General features: G+C 44.7%; 1 protein-coding gene across 3 annotated transcripts in view; it reads right to left on the minus strand.

Annotated features, from left to right (window-relative positions):
* STRN3 (striatin 3) overlaps positions 1-18,105 on the minus strand; it is a 309,869-nt gene that overhangs the window by 142,797 nt on the left and 148,967 nt on the right. For all 3 annotated transcript variants that reach the window (XM_030215282.1, XM_030215281.1, XM_030215280.1), the window contains exon 7: positions 12,699-12,840. In XM_030215282.1, coding sequence (XP_030071142.1) covers positions 12,699-12,840 — 142 coding nt within the window. The remainder of the gene's footprint in view (positions 1-12,698; positions 12,841-18,105) is intronic.

Here is an 18,105-nt window from a genome sequence, read left to right on the forward strand (position 1 = left end):
GCTTCTCTGCCTGGGAGGCACCGAAGCATAGTCTCTTAGAACTCATTGCTCTCTTGAGCATGGATTCACACCAAGGAATTATGAGGCAACTGAGGCTTGTCAAACCCTGAGTAACTCTGGATCTGATACATGGTGTCTACATTTTTTAGCAGGACAGGGACTGACAGAGGGTACTCCTAGTTCTTCACCTGAAAATGGTTCAGGATCTGGTGAAGGACCGTCACAGCCTCTCTAGGAGAAGATTCGTAGTCCAGAAGAGAATCTCAGCCCTAGGCTTGCCCTCAGTCTCCAAACGAATGGGAATAGCAGCTGCCATTTCCCTGACAAAACTGGGTAGCAAAGGCACTCAGGTGGAGGACTTTGGGCTCATTTTCAAAAGAGAAGGACGTCCATCTTTCGACATAAATCGGAAGATGGACGTCCTTCTCCAAGGGATGTCCAAATCGGTATAATCGAAATCCGATTTAGACGTCTCCAACTGCACTCCGTTGCAAGGATGGCCAAAATTCAAGGGGGCGTGTCGGATGTGTAGCGAAGGCGGGACTTGGGCGTGCCTAACACTTGGACGTCCTTGACCCATAATCGAAAAAAAACAAGGACGTCCCTGACGAACACTTGGATGTTTTCATCCAGACCTGTTTTTCTTACGACTAAGGCATAAAAAGGTGCCCAAAATGACCAGATGACCACCAGAGAGAATTGGGGTTAACCTCCTATTACTCCTCCAGTGGTCACTAGCTCCCTCCAACACTCAAAAAACATCTTTAAAAATATGACATGCCAGCCTCAGATGTCATACTCAGGTCCATGACAGCGCATGAAGGTCCCTGGAGCAGTTTTAGTGGGTACTGCAGTGGACTTCAGACAGGCGGACCCAGGCCCATACGCCCCTACCAGTTGAAACAGCTAGCCCTCCAAAACCCACTGTACCCACATCTATGTGCCCCCCTTCACCCGTAAGACTTGCATTTGGCTGTTTTTGACATGGACGTCTTTGGTTTCGAAAATCGCCGAAAGTCAGAAACGTCCATGTCTAGGGACAACCAAATCTAGGGACGTCCAAATTTAAGGATTTGGACGTCCCTGATGGTATTTTTGAAACGAAAGATGGACGTCCATCTTGTTTCAAAAATACGGGTTTCCCCGCCTCTGGATTGCGCTGTTTTGCAAGGACGTCCAAATCACAACTTTGACGTCCCTTTCGAAAATGCCCCTCCATATGACTCCTCCTTTCAGAAGTATCGTAGATCCTCATCAGACTCCCATGAGCGCTCACTGGTGTCAGCAAAGAACTCTTCATAGCAGGGCCGAGACTGAGCCCGACTCGATACAGAGGAACCATGTCCCTGACAGGGGCCGAGGCGTCGGTTCCATCCTAGACTCCGGCGAAGCTTCCTCCACTGAAATCAAGGGGGTGCCAACACGGGTGGCAGATAACACTGGTGATGGAGACCTCACCGCAGGTTGAGGACCTTTCAGAGTAGCAGCAAAAGACACAGCTGGTGTAAGCACCCCATAGGCTGATGCAAACTGCTGTAAAATCCCTGCTAAGTGCTCATGGCTCATAGCCTGGATGCGCTCAGACAGGCCATCAGGAAAGGCCGTGGTGTTGGGTCAGCGACAGATTGCTGAACTGCAGGGGTTGAGGGGGTGCTTGGTCCTGGCTGCGTGGAGAATCGCTCATCAGCAACTTTTGTATGGAAGAAGAGCAATCCTCCAGGTGCTGACACTTCTCAGGGACCAAATCCCTCAGTTTCCCCTGGCACCATGCATGAGGGGGATTGATACTGATGCTTCTTGGCCTTTGCTGATGAGAATGTTGAATCCTCATGTTGCCTCGGGGTTATGTCTGATGCTGACCATCCCAGGGGCCCTGCACAGTGGTCGGCACTGAGGCAGGTGGAGACCCACCAGATGAACGTCCACTCCCAGTGTCCAAGATAGGCCCATCAGCCATACACACCGATGCTGATGCAACTCCAGATGTCAATGTCAAAATGCCAAGGTTTTGGACTGGGCTCCAAAAAGTTTTTTTTTTTTTTTTTGATTTGAAAAATAATTTTTATTGAACACTCCATCAATGATATCATACATACACTCAGCTAACCAGCTGCGCAGTTGTACAAACAAAGAACTTCAATTCAACCAGTTTCAAAACAAAAGTGATTTTCTCCCTTACCTCCCCCCCTCCTCTTTCATGGCTGAATACCCTGAGCATTAATATCAGTGGTTCATAAATGTTCTAAATGCGTCCACTCCGTCGCAGCAGGCTCATATCTGCCCATCCTTCTGTCGGTCAGTTGCTCTAGTCCCACTATGTTCCGGAGTCTTGTTTTCCACTCTAAAATTGTAGGACCCACTCTCTGTTTCCAGTGGGCGGCTATCTCCAGCTTTGCAGCTGCCAAACATAGTCTTTTTATCTGCTTCTGCCACTTCTTGCCCCTTTTAATTTCCCCACCCCAACAAACACCACTTCGGCTCTGCAGGGAATTGGGTATCCAAGATAGCTGTCAAGCACATAGCTATTTCTTCCCAGAAAGAGCATACAGGAGTACATGTCCACCACACATGCAAAAAACTACCTAATTCTTCTTCACACCGCCAACACCGGTCTGAAACAGTGGGGTACATTTGTTTTAGCCTATCCGGTGTGTAATACCATCTGCTTAGAACTTTGTAGGCGTTTTCTTTAATTAGCACACATACAGATGCCTTTTTCACCTCCATGCACACCCGTTCCCATTCCTTCACACTCAATTCACTATTCAAATCACTCTCCTATGCTTTCATATAAGGTAATTTAATCAAAGTGCTTCCCCTGATATACCTATAAAGTCTAGAAATACCTCTCCTCCCCCATTCCAGAGTGACCCATACATTTTCCAAGGGTTCCTGTTCCCTCGGGTCTGCTTGTAGCTACCCCTTGTCTGCTCATATAGTGCTTGACCTGCAGGTATGCATAATAATCAGACTCCCGCAGGTCAAACTTCCTCCGTAGTGCCCCAAATGCTCTGTGTCCCATCTGACAGTAAATCCCGGAATCTCCGCAGGCCTTTTCTATACCACTCACGAAATGTACCCCCCCGCCTGCCCAGCTGGGAACTCAGCTTCATGGATGATATGAGCCAATGTTGAGGTTTTAACTCCCTTCTTAAATTTACTTTTCAGCACATCCCATGTATGCTGCAAATGCACTATGAAAGGATTTGCAGTTCCTCTTTGGGAGATATACATCTTCCTAGACCCCCACAATCCCCTTTCAAGGTTACACCTGGGCTCCAAATGTTGTTCTAGGGTAGCTACTGGTGCCCTTTCTCCCTTACTCCATTCCGCCACCTGCTTTAATTGTGCTGCTTGGTAGTACCATGTGATGTTGTGCATCCCCTCCCCCCTTTCTCCACTCCTCCCCACATAATTCGCTTGGATAACCTTGCCCGTCTCCCCCCCCCCCCCCCCCCCCCCCCCCCCCCATGCAAATTGTGAGATATCTGAATGCAGTTTGTTCAAGGCCGCTGATGGAACTTCTATTGGTAATGTCTGGAAGAGGAACAACAGTCGAGGGAGCAAGTTCATCTTAATCACAGCTATTCTGCCCCACCAAGATAGCAACCCATTTTTCCATCTTTAACAAAGCTTACAAAAGTCACCCTCAATGATACAAATCATCCCCAATCCACCCAAACACACCTTAAACACTTCTCACACAACCTACCCAACATCCACCCATCTAAATCCTCTTCTACTTCAACTTATGATCAACTGTATTTAAATCATGTCTTGACTCTATCATAACCTTACTCTGTAAGCCACATTGAGCCTGCAAAAAGGTGGGATAATGTGGGGTACAAATGCAATAAATAAATAAAAATCTGCTTAAATCTGTGCGAAGTTCTCTAAATAATGGAGCATAATTGAGCCCATATATAGATGAGAGCTCGCGAGGAAGCCTTATACCTAAATATCTAAAGCTTTCTCTAGCATGTTTAAAAGAAAAGCTTAACAACAGGTTTTCCAAGTCTGAAGTGAGTCCAGTAATGCCCAAAACCTCTGACTTGTCATAATTAACTTTAAAGCCAGATATAGCTCCAAATGCTCGGAGCTCCGTACAGATGGAAGCTAGGGTCTCTTCAGGTTGACGCACATAAAAAAGAATATCATCCGCAAATAGAGCTATGTTATGCTCTCTTTCGCCCACCGAAAGCCCCTTGATGCGTGCTGTCTCCCTAATCCTCTGCGCCAGTGGTTCAATCGCCAAAGCAAAAAGCCGGGGTGATAGGGGGCAGCCCTGACGCGTACCACGATGTATCTGAACCTGTTCAGAATACCCCCCATTTACTTTTATCCGAGCTACCGGTGTCGCATATAGCCCCTTAAGCCAGGTCAAACCCCCCCCCCCCCCCCCCCCGAGTCAAACCCAATAATCTCCAAAACCTCCCACAAGTAATGCCACTCAACCCAATCGAAGGCTTTTTCTGCGTCTGTTGTTAAAAGCGCAAAATTTTCACCTCGATGTTGAGCCTCCCATATTATATTAAGAGTTCTCCTAATATTATCAGCTACTTGCCGTTGGGGCACAAAACCTGATTGGTCCTCATGGATTAACTGGGACAAAAATTTATTAATCCTCTCTGCCATGACCTTGGCCAATATCTTAATATCCACATTTATAAGAGATATAGGCCTATAGGAGCCACATAGTGTAGGATCTTGCCCTGGCTTGGGAATAACAGAGATTCCTGCTTCATACATACTCCTCGGCAGAGTCCCCGATGTAAAACACTCATTCCCTACCCTCGCTAAAAGCGGCCCCACTTCCTTACTTAGTAACTTATAAAATTTTGCGGTGTACCCATCAAGTCCAGGCGCTTTACCTCCCTTTAGTCCTCTAATAACTCTTACTATCTCATCTAATGTTATGGGCTTATCCAGGGTCTCCCTTTGCCTCTCAGTTAGTTTCCGCAAACCCAACCCTTCAGGTAATCCTTAATCGCTCCCTCATATGTCTTAGTTTTCCTAGTATACAAAGCCGAATAGAATTGGGCGAAACATTCCCTAAGCTCCTTATCCTGATATATGTGTATCACCATCCCCCTTAAGTTTCGTTATAGTATTGCCAACCTGCCGCTGGCGCAGACAGCGCGCCAGCATCCTGCCTGCCTTGTTACTATACTCAAAAAAACTTTTGCTAAACTAACTTCCTATAAAATTCCATCTGTTTTATTTGAATTTGGTGCAACACTGCTCTGCACTCCTTCAATTCTGTAAGTACCGCAGGGTGCTGCCCTCCCTGATGTTGGGCCTCTAGAGTCGCTAGTCTTTGTCTTACCTCTAATTCGTGCAGTTGGCCCTCCCGCTTCCTTTAACTTCCTCTCTTGATCAAATGGCCTCTCACCACTGCTTTAAGAGCATCCCAGAGAGTCCCCTCCGAAACCTCTCCTGTATCATTGTAGGATAGATATTCTTGCATCACCCTTCGGACTTCCCCACATGCCTCTACTGAGTCAAGTAAAGATTCATTCAATCTCCAAAAAGTGCTGCCCCGTTCTCTCCCCAAACCCTTCCACGAGATCCAGATAGGGGCATGATCTGATGCATGAATGCTCCCTATATTAGAGTCCCGAACCTCCCCCCATAGATTGCGGGAACCCCAGATTACATCTATACGTGTATATGTTTGTTGGGCGTGTGAAAAGAAGGTGTACGTCTTCTGTCCGGGATGCTGCAACCTCCAGACATCTACCAAGTCCAGATCCTTAACCAGGCCCAGCAATTTGGCCGTATTTGCCGTAACCCCACCCTTCTTTCCTTTAGAGTGATCTAGATCCGTCAATGCCCAATTAAAGTCCCCCCCCCCCCCCGAGGACAACCTCCCCTCCCACAAATTGTGTCAACTCTAATCGTAATTTTTCAAAGAACGCTCCCTGTCCCTCATTAGGTGCATAGATATTAACTAATGTAATTTGCTGGTCATTGATCTTGCCTGTGACCGCAATGCATCTACCTTGACTCTCTAAAAATGTTTGCTCGTGGACAAAAAGTACCTTGTCTTTGATATAAATTGCCAAACCCCCCTTTTTCCCCCCTCTAGGATCTGCCAATATATAATTCTGGCCCAAGGTTTTATATTGTATGAGCCTTTCATCTTTCTTTTGATATGTGTTTCCTGAAACATAATGATGTCCCACTGCATTTTGTGGATCTCCCTGCATATAATACTTCTTTTCTCAGGGGTACTCAAGCCATTCACATTCCATGATCCCACTACGATCCCCCCCCCCCCTCCCTCTTCCCTCCCTGCCTCCCTCTCCCCCCAGCTATTCCCCTCAACTAACTGCCAGATGTTTCCCTAAGAAAGTGTCATTCCGATGGGGTCACTACCCTGTATATATCCCCACTTCACTCAAACCTTCAACCACATTCATTTCAGTCATATTCCCTCATAATCACATATTTATAATCTGTTAAACATTACTAACATAAAGTCACTTACTACTAATGATCAAATTTCCAAACTTTTTCTTCGGGCTATGGCCCTTCTACAATTGTCCATTCAGGTGTCTCCTTGCTGCTCCAGTCCACTTTCCTCCCTCGCTTGACTCGTGCTATTGCCCATTTTTCTCTGCTTAAGCCATCTGCCCGGATTGGGAGAAGTCTTGCTGTTACCAGTGCTTGGGAGAGCTCGTGCCTCCTCAGGTAGATCCGTGCACCCCGTGGCCACCAGAGTTTTCCACGCTGCATCCAGCTGCTGAATTCTCCTCGTCTGATTCCCCACTGTAACCATTAACCCGCTGGGGAAAGTCCATCTGTAATGTAGACCTGCCTTTTGTAGATATCTCGTCACTTCACCCCCCCCCCCCCCCCGCTGTGGTCCTAAACTCTGGTGCACCCGGTCGATTTTTATTTCAGTCCGTTCCGAACTTCCCTGAGTATCTTTTCCTTGACTAAGTATATAGTCACTGATCTCCTGCACAATTTTCACAGCATCTTTATAGTGAGCATCCTCAGGTAGTCCTTTAAAACGCAAGTTATACCGCCGAGAGCGGTTCTCAAGGTCCTCCAGCCGGTACTCCAGATCGATGTGCTGCTGTTGCTCGACTTTGACTCTTTTAGTCAGGCTCTGAACCTCTGCCGCCATCTCCTCCATACGTTCCTTAGTCTCACCCATGCGGTTTCCCATGTCTTTTACTTCTTCGTGGAGTTCTTTTACTGCAGCATGAATACTGTTTCTGGTGTTGATCATCTCCGTTTTCAGCTCCTTAAACCACTTTATGATTTCGCTCCTCTCCAGTTCCACCTCTCCGCTCCTCGAGTTCATTATCAGATTCGAGGTCCTCCGGCGCCATCTTGGTTCCACGCGAGGGCAGCGCTGCAGACGCCCTGCTTACCGTGATTCAGCTGCAAATTTATATTTTGCAAGTTTCTTTCTGGCTGCCATGTGGTCTGGTAAGTTTAACCACTCGTCCACCGAAATGAATTTCGCACTAATTCGGGGGTTTATCTTCTTATATCGTCGCATCCCCGCAGAGCTCTAAATTTAGGCTACCGATCACATTGGTGACGTCACTTCCTCCCCAAAAAGTTTTTTTTTTTTAGAATCTCTCTGACTAGCTGGGTTATTTTCTTCATACAAAGGGAAAGAATACAAGAGGTTGGTTCAGGCCCCAAACATTGAAGACACCAAGAATGAGTAACTTTGCCAGAGACGGTCCTATTACACCAGCTACAGCACTTAAAGCCACTGGGAACCTTTGAGAACATGGAAGGGAAAACAGCCATGGCCAAATCAAACAGCTTGATGGTGACTGAAAAAAAGGGGAAAGCACAAAAAAAACTGAGGGACAAACTCCTGACAGGAGTGGAGGCCTAAGAGGGCCTACCGAGCATAGTAAAAATAAAAGAAAACTAAAAAGTGGGGAAAACCAAACTAAAGATAATACAAGAAAGGAGAGGAAAATTTTCTGAAGACAATAAAACAAAAATCAGGGGGAAAAAACTCTGAAGAGAAGGCACAGAAAAGCTTCAAAACAGACTCATGCACCAGATGCTGTGAGGAGGGTGGGACAACACATTCTCTCCTCACTGTGGATGAAGAGAGACTGCTGGTCCCGTGCTCTCTTTGTGGGAGGAAAGGCACTTGCGCATGCACGGCAGGGACGCTGCATGTGCTCTTAAGCGATTATTAGCTTTATTTAAGTTACGCACCAGGTGACGAGGATGATATCACCCACATGTGAGAATACGGCCTTCTTGTCCTCCGAGAATAGCAATATTCATCTTGATGACCCAGGTTCCCATTAACCTGCACACCTGTACAAGCCCACAACTGTAACCTTGGTATGGCACATTCGAGTCTCAACGTGCTCAAACATCTGCTTTGCCAGGTCAAAACATGACAAGAGATGTGGAGAAAAGGAGGGCAGAAGAGGAAAGTCAGTGAAAAAAGTGCTTTAGATACAGAAAATTACAGATATGACAAAATACAGAAAATCTGAAAGACAAGGTAAAAATTGAAGAAAAGGGGAAACGAAAAACACCATACAAAAAAAAATATTAAAACATTCACAAAACATCAGAGCAAAATATTTAAAAATGCATACAAAGCTGTAATTACTGTCTTGAAGGAAATGATTTTAGAGAAAAACAATTAACGATTTTGAGAAAAAAGTGAAGCCTACTTGTACCAAAAAAAGAATTTACTCAAATTCAGAATAATGCCCACATTCTGCTACTCTAAACCTGGCCCAATTATTACAATAACAATTTTTCACCAAGGGCTAAAATCCATGGTTTCCTCTGGAATTCAGTTAATGTGGATCCCTAATCAGTCATTTAGATGTCAACACCAAATGAAGCAATAAAAGAAAAAAGCACAGCTGGGCCTTCAAGACTGAGGTAAACAGGAGTCCTTTTATTCTGAAAGAGACCCAACAAGGGACATGAAATGCCTGCTTCAGGGGTCGAAGGTCACAATGTTCTTAAAGGTACAAAAAAGAACACAGTAGGAAAACAGGTTCCTAGCGGTAATAGTGCATCTCCCAAGGAGAAATAAACGCAAGTATCCATGCTATTGTAATGAACACCATCGGTTATTTCTCCTTAGGAGATGCACTATTACCGCTAGGAGCCTGTTTTCCTACTGTGTTCTTTTTTGTATCTTTAAGAACATTGTGACCTTGGACCCCTGAAGCAGGTGTTTCTATGCCAAAACATGGCCCATGTCGGGTCTCTTTCAGAATAAAAGGACTCCCGTTTATCTCGGTCTTGAAGGCAAAGCTGTGCTTTTCCTTTTATTGCTTGTGTCTGTACTGTTTTACCCTCTCTTTTGTTACTTTGTGAGCACTGAATGAAGACAAGGACTTCTTTTCCCCCAGATGCTGTGATTTTGTTTTTCACCTGAAGAATCAACCCCCATTTCTCTAGTCCTAGGCAATTGAAGACTTAACTCAGAAAGTAAACCTAGATCTTTCATAGTAACATAGTAGATGACGGCAGAAAAAGACCTGCATGGTCCATCCAGTCTGCCCAACAAGATAAACTCACATGTGCCATTTTTTGTGTATACCTTACCTTGATTTGTACCTGTCTTTTTCAGGGCACAGACCGTATAAGTCTGCCCAGCACTATTCCCGCCTCCCAACCACCAGCCCCGCCTCCCACCACCGGCTCTGGCACAGACGTATAAGTCTGCCCAGCACTATCAGCACCTCCCAACCACCAGCCCTGCCTCCCACCACCGGCTAAGCTTCTGGGGATCCCTTCCTTAATAGCACTGCCAATGAACCACTAGGCTAGCCCAACGATAAAAGCCTATTTATAACACCACATTGTTTGAGGAGGAAAAACAGATAATTTGAAGTTAATTAATGGCAGTTGTGCCAAACTGGATGTGATGTAACAAGAGCCACAGATAACTTCAAACCAAAGAAAGCTTTGGGGGGGGGGGGGGGGGGGGGGGTCACAAAATCTCAAGCACCACTATAGCTTTCTTGCTGGTCTTTTAAAAAGTATCATAGCCTATTAAGACTCTGTTCTGTAAGGTTATTAATTGGCATCTGAATCCAATCATTAAGAACCTGCTAATCAATGGGTTTATGTTCTAGCTTTGAGTTATGCTTATAAATTAGCCTCTTTGAAAATTTAGTATGGCTGAGTGCATAAAGTTTTACTCAAAACTTCACCAAACTCTCAAATCAAATAATGCTGCGTACACACTATCGCTGCATTTTAATGTTTTCTATTTTATCTATGTATAACTCTTTGATGGTCTGAACCTAAGCAGGTAATCAAAAATTGAACCTTTAAATCTAGGAACATAAAAGATAGGTAGCAACAAGGGTAGCTTTAGGGTGGGGAAAAAGAAGTTAGGAGCTTAACACTGATTTTCAGCATTAGGCTCAAATCTAGGTACACAAATGGTAGGCTTAAATGTATGAGCTTAACTTTTATGCTCCTAACACAAAATGAATTTTTAGTTGAAAATTTAGGCTTCTAGGTTTGGCTGAGAATAGGGCACAAATTTAGGAGCTCAGTTTTTGTTTTGTTTTTTTAATATGAGGCCCTGGGATCACTGAGTAAATAGCCTGAGTGTTCATACATGAGAAAGATAATTCTGCACTCAGACCTAGAACTACTACTATTTATCATTTCTATAGCGCTACAAGTAGAAAGCAACGCCCTGGGCATCATATTTCTGGAGGCACAAATCTCTGGTTTATGGGGAGGGGTGCTGTACTGTTGTTTTGCAGGATGGTGTTCCAGATGCTGCAACACCTAGCTCCATTGCGGGTCAAACTAATAGAAAAGGTGATTAAGGCAAGGTTTTCTTTATTTCTAAATGCACCACAATATTATCTGATTGGGAGGGAGGGGCTTTAAAAAAAAAGGTCTCTATCACAAAATCTACTAAACACATCCTGTCCCTAAAATTTCTTTTTAATATTTCCATAGCAGTTTTTTTTTCTTTTATAAGTTAAAAGGGAAAAGCAGAGAACTATTAGGTCATGGTGTCTCAAGATATTAGTCTTAAAGAAAAGTGTTTACAGCTTGACTATCTTGTGTACTAGGTTCAGTTAACAAACTATGGGGGTTGTTACTAAAGCCTAGTTCGAGTTAAGCCTAGTTCGAGTTATCTGCAGCAGGGCCCATTTTATTCCTAAGGGCCCTGCTGCAGATAACTCAAGCTAAGCTTTAGTAAACAACCCCCTAACACAGTAAATGAACACTAAGCAATCCAATATCTCTAGAGCACTGGTTCTCAACCTAGCCTTTGGGATACACCTAGACAGTTAAATTTTCAGGATACCCACAAGAAATCTGCATAAATACATTTATATAGAACACTAATAGTGCATACAAATTTACCTCATGCATATTCACTAGGGATATCCTGAAAGCCTGACTTGCTAGGTTTGTCCTGAGGATTGGGTTAAGAGCCCCTGCTCTATAAGACAGAAACAAAAATAACTCAATCTGTCAAACTTGCCCAAAAATACAGGCAGAGATGAAAAAAATAATCTCTGTGGAAAACAGCTGTCTTTAGTTTCACACCAGATTGTATCTCTCTTTGAAACATGACAAATAAGCAATTGCCAAGTGATGTGAAAAAAAGTTCAACAGACCGATGGCTGTTTTCATATTAGATTATTGAATTTGAATTATGAAAAAGCCCTTAAAAGGGTTAATGAAACTTCATGGGATTAAAGGGGTAATATTATAACTGCATGCACAAGTTAGAATTTGCACACTTTTCTTTTTCCAGACATTCTCATATTTCCAAAGTGAAAATACACCGATTTCCACTTTGAAAACTAGCCCCCCAAAACTATGCACTTACAATTATATTTGTCTTTGGCCCACAAAAATTTTCAGGGTTAATTTTTCTGCATATGCTTGAATTTTAAAAGTATGCATATAAGCGCAAACTCCATGTCCAGGAACTGCTCACTGTGGGTAAAAGCAAGTGCACAGTAGATGTAAGTGCATACTTTTAACCGCATAATGAGTAAACAATGTGATAAAACTTATTTTTCTAGAGGCAAGGAATTTTTATCCATACACAATCATCCCTGAGTTCAAATAGATACCAGTTGCCCTTTACTTGGAAAAACAGTATCCTACAGCATGTATCTGGCAATTACTACAACCTAATATATTAATAGTCAAACCAACTGTGATCAAACAGGTAGTATTTCACTGTAAAAGAAAATGACTTGTAAAGATGTTCTCCACCAGTGGTTCCTCATCCTTTCCTAGAGTACCCCTAACTAGTCAGGTTATCAGAATATCCACAATGAATTTTTATGAGATAGATTTGCATGTGCTGTCTTCATTTCATTCAAATTTCTCTCATACATTATTTCTTGAGGATACCCTGAACAGTCAACTGACTAGGGGTCCCCCACAACAGGTTTAGGAACCACTGTTCTACCCTATAGAACTTACATGACAATCACATAGAAAAGCATAACCAGGTGCTCTTTCTATTTATCTGTATTCCCTACTTAAATGTCACCTTTGGCCTTCAAAAACAAGACTAAAGTAGTTCATAGCATACAAACAATATACTTTTTGCTAATATGTTATAAGTATGTCAATTGCCATTTGGTTGGTTTCCAAGTGCATGTAATATCTTATTCAGGATTCATAAAAGTTTTGTAATGAAGAAGAGATTGGCCTGGGTATATCTAGAAGCTTCTTACCCCACTCAGTCCCATCCCCTGAACTTCTTGCTTCTCCAGCTCCTTCTCCATCTTCTGCTGTCACCAAAAAATCAAATTCTTTCAGGGCTTCTTCAGTATCAGGATCATCAGTAAGGTCAGCAGCTAGGCCCTCATTGCCAATCTGTAAATGAAACAGTGTCATTTCAGGCACAACAGCTCAAAAAATAAAGTTACTTACCTATTAAGTGTGTCCTATGTGGACAGCAGATAAGGGAGTCATATTTTCTGATGTTTTCAATGATAGGCTTTTTCTAGATGGCTTTTCACAGGCATGCACAGGCCTTCCAGTCAAGTTGCAGCTTGATTTACCACGGGAGTAACCATCTTGAAGCACACAGCATTAGTCCACTGGCCCGGGTGCGTCAGACAGCAGTGCAAAGGGGCCCAGTACCAGAGTAAAATAATTGGTGGTGGGGGCCCTGCACTCTCAAAGTTGAATACTACTCTAGGATGCACCCCAACAAGCCCTTCTCCCTCCTCCCCCCCCTGGACCATCCTCCTAAACAGACTCCCCCCCCCCCCCCACAGTGGCAGCATACACCATGAACCACACCAACCAGGGCCTGAAAAACCCAACTCCTCCCCCACCCTCCCAGAGGCCCCTTCCTAGGATTACAGAAGATGAAGCAATGTTGGGTAATGGTCTGGCAACAGTGATACCCAGCTGCTCCAGCCCTCATCAGTGCTGTAATCCAAAATAGCAGCAGAAATCCTTAGAGGTACTCTCATGGTACTTAGTAGCACTTGCTAGTGGTCACTGATGCTAGTGATGCTCCTAAACATAAAACTGAGGCAGACGAAAAAGCAATAAAGTTGGAACAAAAAGATACAAAGGTACCCAAAGTGAAAAGACACCCCCAAATCACTAATGTTGAAACACATACCAGGAAATATAGATGGAAAGCGATGGCCACAAATGCTCGTAGTCTAAGCAATAAAATTCATGACCTTCAAGCAGACTTAGATGTTGTTGCAATCACGGAGACGTGGCTCAATGGTTCCCATGAATGGGATGCAAACATACCAGGCTATAATCTATTTAGGAAGGATAGAGAGGGTCGAAAAGGTGGAGGAGTAGCTCTGTATGTAAAGAATGATAACATGGCGACTGAAATGACAGGGACCTGGGGAAAGGAAGAAGCGATATGGATCACCTTAAAAAGAGATGATAGAATCTCTGTCCACGTGGGTGTTGTCTACAGACCCCCGACACAATTAAAGGAACTAGATAAAGATCTGATCGCAGATATTCAAAAATTAGGAAACAAAAAAGAGGTTCTGTTGATGGGAGATTTCAATCTGCCGGATGTAGATTGGAAGATTCCCTCTGCAAAATTGGAAAGAAGTAGAGAGATCGTGGATGCTTTCCAAAGTGCTCTGCTCAAATTGTGACGGAACCCACGAGGGAGAGAGCGACGCTGGACCTGGTGCTCACAAATGGGAATAGTGTGTCAAATGTCCGAGTGGGTGCACACCTGGGAAGCAGTGACCAAACGGTTTGGTTTGATATGACGGCTGAAGTGGAGGGCAACCACTCTAAGCTCAGTCCTGGATTTCAAGCGTGCTGACTTTAGTAAAATGGGGGAATACCTGAGGAAGGAGATGATGGGCTGGGAGGATGTACAAGAAGTGGAAGGACAGTGGTCCAGGCTGCAAGAAGTAATAAATAGGGCCACAGACCTTTATGTAAGGAGAGTAAATAAAAGCAAGAGAAAAAGGAAACCTATATGGTTCTCCAAGCAAGTGGATGAGAAAATAAAGGCTAAAGAGTTAGCGCTCCAGAAATATAGAAAATCTCAAGAAGAGGAACACGGGGAGGAATACCGGATGAAACTGAAAGAAGCCAAGAGAGAGATACGTCTGGCGAAGGCGCAAGCAGAAAAACAAATGGCTAGAAATGTAAGGAAGGGAGACAAAAATTTCTTCAGGTATATTAAGTGAAAGGAGAATGACTAAAAAGGGAATTGTGAGACTAAAAGATACAGCGAAACGCTATGTAGATAATGATGAAGAAAAAGCCAATTTGCTAAATAGATACTTTTGTTCTGTTTTCACTGAAGAAAATCCTGGAGAAGGACCACGAGGGACTGGCAAAAGTACACCTGAGAATGGAGTGGATAGAGCACCGTTCACAAAAGAGAGTGTGTATCAACAACTTGGAAAGCTAAAGGTGGACAAAGCCATGGGACCGGACGGGATCCACCCCAGAATATTGACGGAGCTCAGAGAGGTTCTGGCGGGTCCTCTTAAAGATTTGTTTAATAAATCCTTGGAGACGGGAGAGGTTCTGAGGGATTGGAGAACGGCGGATGTGGTCCCTCTTCACAAAAGTGGTGATAGGGAAGAAGCTGGAAACTACAGGCCGGTAAGCCTCACTTCAGTTATTGGAAAAGTAATGGAAGCGATGCTGAAGGAAAGGATAGTGAATTTCCTAGAAGTCAATAAGTTGCAAGATCCGAGACAACATGGTTTTACCAGAGGGAAATCGTGCCAAACGAATTTCATTGAATTCTTTGATTGGGTAACTGGAGAATTGAATCATCGACATGCTATAGACGTAATATACTTAGATTTTAGCAAAGCTTTTGACATGGTTCCCCACAGAAGGCTCTTAAATAAACTCGATGGGCTGAAGATAGGTCCCGAAGTGGTGAACTGGATTAGGAACTGGTTGACGAACAGATGACAGAGGGTGATGGTAAATGGAGTTCGCTCGGAGGAGGAAAAGGTGAGTAGTGGAGTGCCTCAGGGATCGGTGCTGGGGCCGATTCTGTTCAATATATTTGTGAGTGACATTGCCGAAGGGTTAGAAGGTAAAGTTTGCCTATTTGCGGATGATACTAAGATTTGCAACAGAGTGGACACCCAGGAGGGAGTGGAAAGCATGAAAAAGGATCTGAGGAAGCTAGAAGAATGGTCTAAGGTTTGGCAATTAAAATTCAATGAGAAGAAATGCAAAGTGATACAGCCTAGCAACCTTCTCGCTACGGCCACTGCCTTGTCACACTGTTTCGTCGCCTTCAGATCCTCGGATACTATCACACCAAGATCCTTCTCCCCCTCAGTACCTATCAGACTCTCACCGCCTAACACATAAGTCTCTCTTGGGTTTCTACTCCCTATGTGTTAGGCGGTGAGAGTCTGATAGGTACTGAGGGGGAGAGGGATCTTGGTGTGATAGTATCCGAGGATCTGAAGGCGACGAAACAGTGTGACAAGGCAGTGGCCGTAGCGAGAAGGTTGCTAGGCTGTATAGAGAGAGGTGTGATCAGCAGAAGAAAGGAAGTGTTGATGCCCCTGTACAAGTTGTTGGTGAGGCCCCACCTGGAGTATTGTGTTCAGTTTTGGAGGCCGTACCTTGCGAAGGATGTTAAAAAAATGGAAGCGGTGCAAAGAAAAGCTACGAGAGTGGTACGGGATTTGCGTTCCAAGACGTATGAACAGAGACTTGCTGACCTGAACATGTATACCCTGGAGCAAAGCAGGAACAGGGGTGATATGATACAGACGTTCAAATATTTGAAAGGTATTAATCCGCAAACAAATCTTTTCCGGAGATGGGAAGGTGGTAGAAAGAGAGGACATGAAATGAGATTGAAGAGGGGCAGACTCAGGAAAGACGTCAGGAAGTATTTTTTCACGGAGAGGGTGGTGGATGCTTGGAATGCCCTCCCGCGAGAGGTGGTGGAGATGAAAACGGTAACAGAATTCAAACATGCGTGGGATATGCATAAAGGAAACCTGTGCAGAAGGAATGGATCCTCAGAAGCTTAGCCGAAATTGGGTGGCGGAGCAGTTGGGGGGGGAAGAGGGGTTGGTGGTTGGGAGGCGAGGATAGTGGAGGGCAGACTTATACGGTCTGTGCCAGAGCCAGTGATGGGAGGCGGGACTAGTGGTTGGGTGGCGGGAAGTACTGCTGGGCAGACTTGTACGGTCTGTGCCCTGAATAAGGCAGGTACAAATCAAGGTAAGGTATACACACATGAGTCTGTCTTGTTGGGCAGACTGGATGGACCGTGCAGGTCTTTTTCTGCCGTCATCTACTATGTTACTATGTTACCGATGCCATTTTGGATTACAGTGCAGGTGAGGGCAGGAATGCCTGGGCTTTGGTCCTGCCCAGACCACTACCCACCAACCAATCATCTATGGTAAGGTCGGAAGGGTAGGGGAAGAGTTGGGGGAGGGGAATAGTCAACATGGGGGCCCCACCAACAACTTTTTTAAGCCAGTACTGGGGCCCCTTTGCACTGTGGTGCAGGAGAATTGGGTCACAACTTGGCAGCCTGATGCTCCCTGGTAGTAAAATAGCCTCAACTATTTTACCTCACCGTGAGTTAACTAATGCTGGGTTAGGACAAGACAACCCGTGTTAGTGCCGAGGTTATTGACCTAACCAGCTTAATTATCTTTCTAAGTCAAAGAGCAGTCGTGTGACTAATAGAAACTTATGTGCCAGGAGCCAATATCTAAAATATAATGGAAAGAAAATGCATGGCCTGAACCCAGGGCTGGCACAAACAGTAGATGGACTAGATGCCCACTTAGGGCAGCAATCAGCAAGTCAACAAAAGACTCATCACTGTTACTGAGCATCATGGTGAAGACCTACTGGGTCCTGCTCCCACTGAAATGTTTCAGAGGCAGTGGGACCTAGGAGGCCTTGAGCATGTGTAGATGCTCAAGGCCCTGCACCACCAGCAACAAGTCTTTTCTTTTTTTTACATACGATGCCTGTTCAATGCCCTGCACCACCAGCAACAAGCCTTCTTTTCTTTTCTACATACAATGACCGTTTACTGGCACCACCTTGGAGGGGTTAGGGGAAGACACAGAAAACCTTGGTGGGGAAGGGAGTGCTGGACACCTTGGGGAAGGTAGGTAAGGAAGCAGAGATATGCTGGATACCTTCTTGGGGGGGGGGGGGGGAGGGGGAGGTAGGTAAGGGGAGATACTGGATGTGGCAAAAGAGGAGCTTAACCACCCCTTCCTTGGTGGGTGATGCACAGCTGAATATTTGCCTAAGGCAGTGGTCCCCAAATCTGGTCCTAGAGGCATCCCACAGACAGTCAGGTTTTCAGAATACCAACAATGAATATTCATGAGAGAGTTGCATGCAAATCTCTCTCATGAATATTCATTTTTGGATATCCCAAAAACCTGACTGGCTGGGGTGCCTCCAGGATCAGGTTTGGGAACCACTGGCCTAGTGTGTCAAATATCATTGGGCTAGCCCTGTCTGTAATCCAGCCTGTAATGTCGGGCAAAAGAGAGCTTAGAAGCCCATGTTGTTGCACTACAAATCTCTTGAAGAGAGAATGCTCCAGTTTCAGCCCAAGAAGAGGAAATTCCTCTAGTGGAATGTGCCTTAAAGGCATCAGGCGGA

This window comes from Microcaecilia unicolor, chromosome 9 (assembly GCF_901765095.1).
Source record: "Microcaecilia unicolor chromosome 9, aMicUni1.1, whole genome shotgun sequence".
In the NCBI taxonomy this organism is placed as follows: Eukaryota; Metazoa; Chordata; class Amphibia; order Gymnophiona; family Siphonopidae; genus Microcaecilia; species Microcaecilia unicolor.